General features: G+C 38.4%; 1 protein-coding gene across 1 annotated transcript in view; it reads right to left on the bottom strand.

Annotated features, from left to right (window-relative positions):
* Nucleotides 1-389: 389 nt before the first annotated feature.
* The window catches only part of LOC115137213 (alkaline ceramidase 2-like), a 31030-nt gene continuing 19596 nt past the window's right edge, over nucleotides 390-11823 (bottom strand). The window contains exons 5-6 of the mRNA XM_029673381.2: nucleotides 7578-7715; nucleotides 390-6704 (exon numbers count right to left, since the gene is read on the bottom strand). Coding sequence (XP_029529241.1) covers nucleotides 6515-6704; nucleotides 7578-7715 — 328 coding nt within the window. The 3' untranslated portion in view covers nucleotides 390-6514. The remainder of the gene's footprint in view (nucleotides 6705-7577; nucleotides 7716-11823) is intronic.

The following is an 11823-nucleotide window of genomic DNA, read 5'->3' as shown; positions in this document are numbered from 1 at the left end:
CAAGTATTATAATTTATTTGTACTTGGATGAGTAAATTATTTGTTTATTTTTAGAGGGTTCATCCTGACGACTGCAAGACTGGTGCTGGAAAACAACATTTGCTTTGGGAAGTGTAGTAGTCCAGAGTGCAATACCAACAGCGAACACAGCGACCACACTTCTTGCGTTCACTGCTTACCAGTCAAATTTGCCAAGTCTCTGGAGTTGAAATGAAAGAACACCACTCAGGTAACTAAAGTGGTGACGGTGTTGGAGGACTGTCAGTGCGAATTGAAAGGACTGTGCTCCCACAACCGGCAAGGACCCTCTCTTTTTGATCCAATCTTAATTGGAAACATACTGTAATGACCTGACTAGATCATAAAGGAACAATTGTCCAGACAGAGTGTTGAGTTTACGAATTGACGGTTTATTAAAACAACTTTACACAGGCTACTGTTTGGCCGTAGCCCACGCCAAATAAATTAAATGAAAGATACCCCACAAGCCAATCGTGACCTTCTCTTGTGAAGCCCAGACGTAAAAGAGAGAACAAATGCTAAACCTGGTCTTAACTTCCAATGCTCCATCCCCCTGCCCAACCCCCCTCCACGCCACTCCACCAACCGCCAGGATGCCCGGCATCAGAACATTCCAGGCATTCCCGTGATTGGCAGATAGCAGGTTGATTGGCATGTCGGACCCCGCGAACACTGGGTACTGGTAAGTACAACACAACCACCTACTAGCCTAACACATACAATACCATGAAGGAGATTCAGCATTTCATATTATTCTGTACATAAATCCGAGACACTCCATTTATAGGTTACGTTTTGTTTGGTATGTATTCATTTGTGGATGCCCATCATCCATATCGTATGAAATGTTACGAATTGCAATTTATACATTTTACGAATTTGCATAACATACACTATGTTACAAATTTGCTCAAATGTATGTTACCAATTCCAATTGGTTGTTCTTAGGGTTACAGTAGTTGCAAAGTAGCTAAAAAGTAGTTGCAAAGTTTCTAATTAGCTAAAGTTGTCCATGATGGTATTCGAACACGCAACCTTTGGGTAGCTAGATGTTCCCGTTATACACCCACCTATGGGGTTGCTAGACTTCGCGTTATACGTTGTCTAAAAGTACTTGGTTTTAAATATACTTAAGTATCAAATGTAAATGTAATTACTCAAATATAGTTAAGTATCAGCAGTAAAAGTCAAATTCCTTTTATAAAGCAAACCAGGCTGCACCATTGTCTAGTTTTTATTTTATTTTATGGATAGCCATGGGTCATGCGCCAACACTCAGACATCATTTACAAATTAAGCATGTGTTTGAGTCCCCCAGATCAGAGGCAGTTAGGATGACCAGTGATGTTCTCATTATGTGTGTAATAAAATAAAATAAATCCTATCCTGCAAAGCATTCAAAATGTAACGAGTACTTTTGAGTGTCAGCGAAAATGTATGGAGTAAAACTACAATTTTCTTTAGGAATGTAGTGAAGCAAAAGTTGTAAAAAATATAAATAGTAAAGTACTGGTACTCCCCAAAAAAAGACTTCCACTTGTTACATCTAGTCTATGGATCCAGGCTGCGATGTGAGGAGTCTGACACTGAAGTATAGCCTACCAACTCTATTCTGTACCAATTACGGTAGTGGAATGTTGCATGTACTGTACATAATGTACAAACAATGATCAGAAAATAATTGAACCATTATACAGTAGAGAAGGAATAACTTGAGAAACATGCCCGATAGGAGTACAAATTTGGCACTGTACCTCTGATCTACAATCAAGATGGTGGGCATGGACAGTCCGTCCTAATTTCTAACACATGGATATTATGAATTCTATGAAATGTTATTCTTTAGTGGTTATTGTTTGTGTTGAAGTTGCCAATTCCAAAAAACAGCACTGCTCATCTGTCATTGTTTAAATAGTCAGTCAAAGTTCAGCATTCTAATCTAGTAAATGTTTGCAAATCAATCTCACATATATTTTGGAATGTAGCTACATGTAAAAATACATTTAAAATAAATAAATAATAACTTCACAAATTGATCCCATTTCAGACAAATTCACAATCCACTGTGTATGAAGGTTTTCCAATGACATGGGTGTGACATTGTTGTGGTTGTCACTTCAGTGTTTAGCTACAGCTTCCTTATGTCCTTCGATGGTCGGTAAGTTTATGTTTTAACACACTGCCCCCTGGTGGCATAAACTCTGATCAACAGGTAGTTTTAGTTGGTAGGACGACAGATGACAAGACTAGGGCAGAAAGCACATTGTCTTTGGCCTAATATACAGCTGCTTAACGCTTTAACATATCAACTTCACTGTACAATGACAATAGGCTTCAATTCCAGCCAACATGTTTTAAAGCGAGCCATAGTTATAAGTTGGTGATCAAAGAAACTCATATTTTGTCAGGATTTTGACAGACTTGCTATAATGTTCCAATATGTTTTCGATGTTCTGTGTTTGATGCCCAATCTAACCAACTGAATCAATTCCCCTCAAAAAGAATAATGCAAAGACAGTGCATTTTTTTTGTAGTAGTTTATATTTTGTTGCATAAAATAATGATATAAAATACTTCAATCACATTCAAAATATTTGTCTACAAAACAGGATAAACTCTGAAAATAAATATTACTGTGCAACTTGAATGTATTGTCATTACAGGTAGAGAGATGGATCAAGAACTCTTTTTATAGATTAAACTTCACTTGAACGGAGTTACAATTATGTAGGCTTTAGGTTGGCTAGCTCAAGGCCGTTTCAATAGAAAAAGCCAAACTCAGTTGGCCCAGTTACACATCCACTAGTTGCTGGAACCTTGCTGAAAAGGACAATGTGAAGCCAGCACAAATTGCTTTGGGAGTGCACAATAGTGTGAAAGGGGTATTAGTTAGCCTACTACACAGGCTGTCATAGGATTCAAAACACATATTTTGACAAGTAAAAAAGCTTTGCACTTTGTCAAATCACTCACATTTGGAAAGCAACAGAATGGTGATTCTTGATTTTACACGGTCATATTCTAAAAACAGTTACCATCCTGCATGTCTGCAGGTTTTTAAATAAAGTCCAAGTAGAAGGTATCAAGGTTTGTAGACACCAGTGCGGGTCTTTTTGCCTTTGTTAAAACAGTGCACTGCATGTTACGGTATTCCTTTCCCATACAATACCTTAAAAGACATCTACAATGGTTGACAATCCAAAATAATAATACTTCAGTTTTTTTTGTCTTGCATCCTTTTAAACATGTATTTGAATGGTTGTGCTCTACATTTAGGAAAATAGAAATATACTTTTTGGCTAAACAAAATACTTCAGATACTGTAGTTACAAAATATACCACTTTGTGGACTCTGGATAGAGTTGTTTCCTGCACTTGTTTGCCCCTATACTTTGACACCACACAACCCAACAAATTGTATACAAAACAAATGGTATCAGACTGTGTAAAGAAATAACAGTATAGCTTAGTTTAAAACAGAACAGTTCTAAATGGAGTCCACAAAAAGGTAATTGATTTGAGATTAAATTACTTGTGGTAAAACTGTTATTGGAGTCAAAAGTGTTTGCTATGCCTCCTCCAACCAACAACCTTCCCTTCCAAATGGTAGTGTAGGTTGAGCAGTTGTATTCAATTACTCAATTTCAATTCACTTACATGGAATCAACCGATAGGCCAGATCATGGCATATTGAAAAAGCCAACCAGCTTCACGCAAGGCTTGCCACTACACACAGTGCCTCTTAATTGGATATGCATTGTATACCTTATGTTTCTCTCTAAAGGCTAAAAGTAATGTAAAAAAAAAAAAAAAAACTTAAAATTCTGGCACAAAAATGACAATTAAGAAAGCAACTTAAATTCTTAACATAATTATTAATTCCTTTGTTAAATAGACCTACTTCATTGGCCATCCAGAGTTGTTTAGCACTTGCACCAGTGACATTTTGAACCACTTATTTTCCAGGAGGAAATATAAAAATAATAAGGGCCAGTTTCCCCAGACAGAGAGAAAATCTACTCCTGGACTAAAAACTAATGTTCAATGGCACATGAATCTCCTATAATAAAAGTGTATTTTAGTCCTAAAGGTAGATTAAATATTAAGATAGTTGTGCGTTTTATTCTTGTTGCTTTTATCTTATTCCCTTTTGAAAATAACAGGTGCAAACACTCCCTTGTTGTCTAGTTTAGACTTTCTTAGTTCTCTTCATGTGGGTAACTATTCAGTAGGGTTGGCCACGTAACAACCAGCATAATATTGCTGTCAAGGCATCATGAAGACATCAACAGCAAACAATTACTATGGTAACTGACCTATCCCTTTTATGCCTATGTGAGTATTTATATGGTTGCAATTCACTATCATGAACAGTTGAGACAGTGTTTTACACTTCAGTTCTGTTACTCTCATTTTCATGACAACTGACAATCTGAGACTTGACTTACATTTCTCTTCTAATACTCCGCATTCAGTAAAGACTATGGTTGGGGGGGTTGAGTGTTTAAAATAAGAATCAGCTAAACACCTCTTACTTCAAAAAGGTGTGTTCCAGAGCCTTCAACAGGGAGAAAAAAATGTGTTTGCTTTCGGCCTTACATTTTAAAGTATATAATACAAATGCTCTTAAATATAGTTGTAGATAATGCAATAACTGAGATAATACTGTAATACAGAAAGTCTTAACGCTTCACATTCGTACCCATATACGTGTGGAAAAAGATTGCTAAGAGCCTAAATTCAAACACAATGGCTGTACAGTAACATGCTATACATGAGTCAGAGCTCAGGATTTCCTCAGGATTTCAGCTTCACAGCTCTGTATGGGTTTTGACTGACAGTTGTTCTGAACTTGAGCACCGCGCGCGACAAGAAGTTGCCTTCATCCCTCCCGCTATAATTGGCCAACTTTAGCAAATGTTTTGTTGTCTGAGTGAGGGAAAGGCTATAAATTATGAGGATGATTATACCACTCTGATGTCATACAACCAAGCCAAACACCTGTGAGTCTACTTCACATTACCATATCAACTCAAGTAATATAGTGTCAACATGTATATTACATGTTTGATGTACAGATGACATGGCATTATACCCTGGGTTGTCCTGAACAGAATGAGCCTATTTGTTGTATCGGGATAAACTTGCAGCGGACCATGCATCTGAATGCACACGACTCCATTCTATGCGCACCAAAATTATTATCTGCTTCTCTGAATTGCCTTGTGAAGGCCTAACACTGTGAGTACATATTTTATGATTTAGCTAGTCATGTTGGCAATAGAACAATCTTTCACGTTATGCCCACCTGACCCAGATTGCGATTTATAATGGACCGGTTTTGGATTGCATAAACAACGGTAATTCTGTAAATACAGGGATGCAGGGCTGTGTTCCCAACAAAAAACTACATATATGTGCGTGCTCTAGTTCCTCAACGGCACAGCTAGGAGAGAAGGAAAATAAAGCTCCTTATCGTTGAAGACTCTTCTTTGAGTCATAAAAAGTGCATTGAAATTACTTCGGAACTGTGCACACTTTGGAGAAGCCACTTGGGAACACCAATTAGATCTCTCACTTGTCATATTTTTTTGTCTTATGTTGTACCTAACCCAAATTTTCCAATAATATTTTTTTATCATGTAACTGAATGTTTCCAGAGTATTTTTAGATTTCGTTATCAACAAATGCGGCGAAAAGTACATTGAAAGTAAATTGCACAAAAAATGTAATGTTTGGATTCAGTCTTGTGTCCTCAGCTTTAGTGTGATAATTTTCCAATAACTAACCAAACTGTTCCCTTTTAATTGCTATCTTGGTTATGCATTCCATATTTCTTCTGTAAGAAACATTTCAATTTCTCCCTATAGGTCAATTCCCATGAGTCTAAGGGGTTAATTAATATACGTCTATAACAGTATTAACAATCAGTCAGCCACGCTGTAAATGTAAATACTGCACAATATACACCATTGGCAAGGTCCTCACCATTTGTGCTCAATTGCCTGAAAATGTAAGGGCAGGGAGCATTTTGAATAGTAGATCCAGAGCTGAAAAAATACATTTCTGTGAGAAACACTGCAACACACCTATATACATTACTGCCTTACTCTAAATTGAATTATTCACAATCACCTCAACAAAGCCTGAGAATTACATTCGCAGTTGATTAATGAAGAACTTGGTAAGTTTCTTAGCATTGATGTTACCTCACTTATGTCACTTTAATAGATGACTGCGGGACACATTTGTGCTTTGACACTAAGTTGCATAAACATTATTGCATTATTGAGGGGATTTCATTTTGAAGCGATAACGGACACGTTATGTCGACTTTTGTCACCCATGTCAGAGAAGTACTTTAGAGGTACTTCATTTTAAAGCATTCTACATGCATTGTTCAGATTGTCTGACATCAGGGCGTATTTTGTGTGCATGTTTGGGGAGCACCTCATAGTGAGGAATTTTCCAAGCTCAGTGGGCCCTGAGGATGTTATGTCACCTTGACAGAGTCAGATTTCTTGGTTTCACAGAGTAGAGTGACATAGGGCACTCCGATGAAGGCCCATTTCTCGTTGGGCCAGAACATGATGACCGGGCCTCGTTCGGGGGCCTCTGTGGCGACGTCGAAGTAGGCGAAGCACACACAGCCCAGGTAGGAGGCTAGGCAGATAAGGATGTGCCTGTGGGAACAAGAGTCATGGGGTCAGGACCGAAAACATTTAGGGCCAGTTTCTCAGAAAACTAGCTGAGAAACTGGCCCTAATGGTGTATCTCAACAAACTTGAGTGGCTTCCTTTCCTCATCTCCTTTCTTCTATCTGCACTGACGTGAAAGAACTTGCCCAGTGGGCAAAAATGGTTGTAAGGACGTTCATAATGACAATTTCAACCAGCTTCTGGTTATAACATGATTTCAACTAGTTTAGTCTGCTGGGTGTCAGGAAAAATGACATTTTTAAATACAGAAAGTGTGAAGACACTCATGTTTTTAATCTGCATGTATTTTTTCCTTCTTAAAAACAGCAGGTGCAATTTCCAACCATTGTTGTCCTCTGGTGACCCAGATCAGTACCTGATTAGGACTTTGAAAACAAAGGTGTTGCAGGTTTCATCCCCCAGGCTTAGAATTGAATAGCCCTACATTAGAGTGGTTAATAAAATACTTCAAGCTTTCTTAAAAAGGGAAAATAATTCTGAAAGCCATTGTCATAAGAATATGTGTCATCATCATGCGTGCACCATGTGTGATGGAACATCAAGGTGACCCCATTTAAAAGGATTACATTAAAATGGTAGCTACCCATCTTTCCCACTAATTTGAGATTCAGGCATATACAGTAGCTGGATCTACATATCAGACAGTGTGGTGCATGGACTCATCTCACCATTAGACCACTTTTGAGGTCTGAAAACATTGTCACTTAAACGATTCATTTCTTTTATTTATCTTAGTTGAATTCACTGACTAAGTCACTCTGGATAACAGTGTCGGCTAAATGACCAAAATGTAAATGAAAACTCTCTCAATGACTTTTCATGCAGTTTCAAGCTCACCAAGCACAGTGTAGGTAGGGGAAGTTGACAGAGGACCACATCTCACAGAAGATCTTGTCACTGACCCAGCAGAGGAGAGCCAGAGCCCACCAAAACCCAGAGATAAGCCCCAGCTTGAATACACGTGGGTTCTCACACCTGCAAACACCACACAATAACATATTGGCAATGCATAAGTACCCACACAAAGACATATACGTGACACACACTATTCAAATGTTAGCAAGAAAACACACACACAAACACTTCATGGCTTGCTGTTAATGTAAATTCTATATTGACAAGAACTACAGCCAACACGAAACCACATGCCAGTACAACTTCCAGTAAATGCCCATACATATGACTTCTGATTGCATTTCAAATAAAAGAGCTTCAAACAATAGGAAGCCATGCATATAAAAAGCAATGGGAAATGAAATATCACATTTTCATCTTAGTCATTTAGCAAATGCTCTTATCCAGAGCGACTTACAGGAGCAATTAGCGTTAAGTGTGTTGCTCAAGGGATTTTTCACCTCGTCTGTTTGGGGATTCAAACCAGCAATTTTCCGGTTACTGGCCTGTTGCTCTTAACCACTAGGCTACCTGCCGCCATAGTCAACTAAAATACAGATTTTGAATCTGGTATAAAAATAATAACAAGCAGGTAGACTCCCCTCAGGTAAATGCTTCCAATTCAGTCAGTCAGACAGTAGTTGTGTACTGCCATTTACAAATACACACACTGCATGAGCAGTATTTAACTGAGCCTCAGTCCCATGTCACATTGACGGGCGACTCGGCCTGACGGGGAAATGAAGTTTGGCGATGGGCCGTGTCGTGACATGTGGTCTGTACTGGGACGAGAAACCATTAAATCCTCAACACCGACCACTTATCGCAGGCATTTTGCTGATATCGTTCATTACAAAAAGTAGGCTGTACTAGAGAAATGTGAAGTTTGCTAATATGGGTGACTGTTAATGGGACATTTGATGGCCACAACCATAAAACTTGTAGTAGTAGTTTAAAGGATAATACATTAAAAAAAAAACTGTGGTGCATATTAATGCTATAAAATTGTTCTATTTATCGCATCAATTCAGGCAATTTATCTCGATATGGATTTTTGTTCATATCGCCCAGCTCTAGTCTGTACATCTGGCTAATTAAGCACAGAGAAGGGGAAACGCATGCACAAGAGAACGATCAGTTAAAGAGGAAGTGCAAAAATAAAGAGACGGGACAAAGACAGTGTCAGGAAATAGAATGTCAGAAGAACTGTGGTAGAACTATTAACTCATATCAGCACATTTCGATGCAACTTTGAGCTTGAAGGAGACATACGCATGTCAAAAAAACTATTGGTAGTGAAATGACAATGGGGTTGTTCAACAAAATGAGTAACTTGTTGAAAAGAATACACTTGATTTTAACCTTGTCATGAAGTGCACATTTTCAACTTCATAACATGTAAAAAAAAATAAAAAATAAAATTGTTTTCCCGTCTCAAGAAGTTAAAATAGGCCTATAGTAAGTGAGTATTAAGTGCCAAATAAAGTAACAGGGTGGAGCGTAACAGGCCATAAATCAGCCATAAATCCCCTTGTGACGGGGGGAATGGAAGCTGGTTGTGTGCAACAGGGGAGGGGCAATTGAATGCAAGTTTGTTTGTTAAGATGTATTTATTTTTGTAATAGTAACACCATATTGGGCTCCTGAGTGGCACAGCGGTCTAAGGCACTGCATTTCAGTGCTAGAGGGGTCACTACAGACCCTGGTTCGATCCCTGGCTGCTGTGATTGGGAGTCCCATAGGGCGGCGCACAATTGGCCCAGTGTCAACCAGGTTAGGACTTGGCCAGGGTAGACCATCATTGTAAAATATGATTTTGTTCTTAACTGACTTGCCTAATTAAATAAAGGTTCAAATAAAAAATGTATTCAAATGAGAGTTCAGTTCATAGAACAGGGTTGATCTGAAAATGAGGGACAGGTTTTTTTAAACATAAAAATTAGTCCCTAAATCACATGAAATAAAATTATAAATCTTCATAAATTACTTTTTCAAAGCAACAAAATAACTAGGGATTTCCAATGATGAAATCTGGGGAGTAAGTGAGTTAAAATCCTCCTAGAAGTCACAGAGAGTGCACAAGGTGACATGCCAAAATGCTGATTTTTTTTGTACTTTAGTAAGTCTTTGTCCCTCCATCCGTCCATCCTTACACGCAAACTCAAACAGCACTGACCCAATTTTGACCAAACTTGGTGAATGATGCATCTCACCATAGAGATTCGTCATTTATAAAATTGCACTGATTGGCACAAGGCAGGAACTATGGTAATTAACTGAAATTTGTGAGTCACATCAGAGAGGAAGAGGCAAAGTACAGGGTGTGGATTAGGGAAAGGGGGATACCTCAATCAGAGATGTGCTGTGGCCTACCTTAATCGACATCCACGTCTTCGGCACCCGGGGAACAGTGGGTTAACTGCCTTGCTCTGGGGCAGAACGACAGATTTTTACCTTGTCGGCTCAAGGTTTCGACCCAGCAACATTTCGGTTACTGGCCCAACACTTTAACCAGCTGAAGAGCCTGGTACCCAGGCTAACTGTCTTCCATTTTTTAAGAAATGTATTTTCATTGTTAGAGCGACTTGAGCATCTGGTCAATATAATGGATAGTCATGGGGGACGACATGTTTACTGTTGCCTTGTTCATATAACATTTTTGGTTTATTGAATTTTAAAAGGGCACTTAATTTAATTTAATAGGCTTTTAAAATGCAATATTGGTGCACAATCTCTACTACAAATGTCAAAACGGACTCATTTCGTGGACGACCCACCTACTAGCGACACAGGTACCAATCAATTTATGCAGACAAAAGACTAATCTCCATTGCGATGTAAACTCTTACTTACAGGTAACTGCCAAAATAAAGGAAATACAACAGTGTTTTAATAGGGAGTTGGGCCACCACGAGCCAGAACAGCTTCAATGCGCTTTGGAATAGATTCTACAAGTCTCTGGAACTCTATTGGAGGGATGCAACACCATCCTTTCACGAGAAATTCCATTATTTGGTGCTTTGTTGATGGTGGTGAAAAATGCTGGTCTCAGGTGCCGCTCCAGAATCTCCCATAAGTGTTCAATTTGGTTGAGATCTGGTGACATAGTGAAACATCAGCAAGTTGAGCAGTCTCTGTCACCAGACAAACGTGCCCCAACAATCAACCCTCTTTCAAAGTCACTGAGATCTCTTCTTCTAGCAAAAATAATGGGCAACTGGGTCTGCTCAGCATTTCTATACACTAAGCATGAGGGGATGATAATTCCACACCTGTGTGCAAGCACCTGCTTTCAATATACTGTCTGTCTGTCTGTCTGTCTGTCTGATGAAGCTACTCTCACCCCAAGGTATAAAAAGGAAAACGCACGCAAAGATAATAGAATGAAAGCAAGATGCACCACATATATTAAGTAGTTCCCTTTTCAAGTGCTTCCCCGAAGTTACAACCAGGAATAGTCAGAGATCCTATATGTTCCTTTAGTGCAGGATGAGGCCATTCTAAACTGGGCTCTATGATAAAACATACGTAGAACACAAATCATGCATTAACAGTGATTTAAAAATAAAAAAAATTCACCCACTTAGCAAAATTATGAAGAAAATTTAAAAAATTGGTCTGAAATGTATTGCGTAAATAACAGATGAGTCTGTTATGTCTGTCACTATCATTAAATGTGAAGACTTATATCAAATCAGTTCTCTAGGTTTAATTATTAAGGGATTAAACTAATAAATAATTAAGCCAATTTTGTATAACTAACTAACTAACTAACCACACAGAACTACACAACAAACAGTAGATATTTGGGTTACTACATTATACAAAGAAAAAGTCTCTAGCTGACGAAGCTAATATGATTGCTTGGTAGACAACGGAAAGGGGTGGGGACTGAGAAAGAGCGGGAAAGACTAAATGGATTCACTACACACAGTTGATAATTATATTAATTGAAATGCTAATCCTTTTCACATGAACGGCCACTCATTCAAGAATAATTGCAATGTATATATTTATGCCCATATGTCGTTATTTTTTTCTCTGTTGGAATCGCGGTCAGTTCATCAGAGTCTCTGGTTAACTTCCCCAGAAGTCACAATATCCTTCGTGGTTGTAGTTTTCTCCGTGGCTCTGGATAGTGTCTGTTGTAATGGATACGTCAGGTGTAACATGTTCTTAGATTAGATGT

This window comes from Oncorhynchus nerka, linkage group LG11, assembly GCF_034236695.1.
Source record: "Oncorhynchus nerka isolate Pitt River linkage group LG11, Oner_Uvic_2.0, whole genome shotgun sequence".
Classification (NCBI taxonomy): Eukaryota; Metazoa; Chordata; class Actinopteri; order Salmoniformes; family Salmonidae; genus Oncorhynchus; species Oncorhynchus nerka.
Note: the sequence above shows the minus strand (reverse complement) of the source record. Positions and strands in the feature narration are given on the sequence as shown.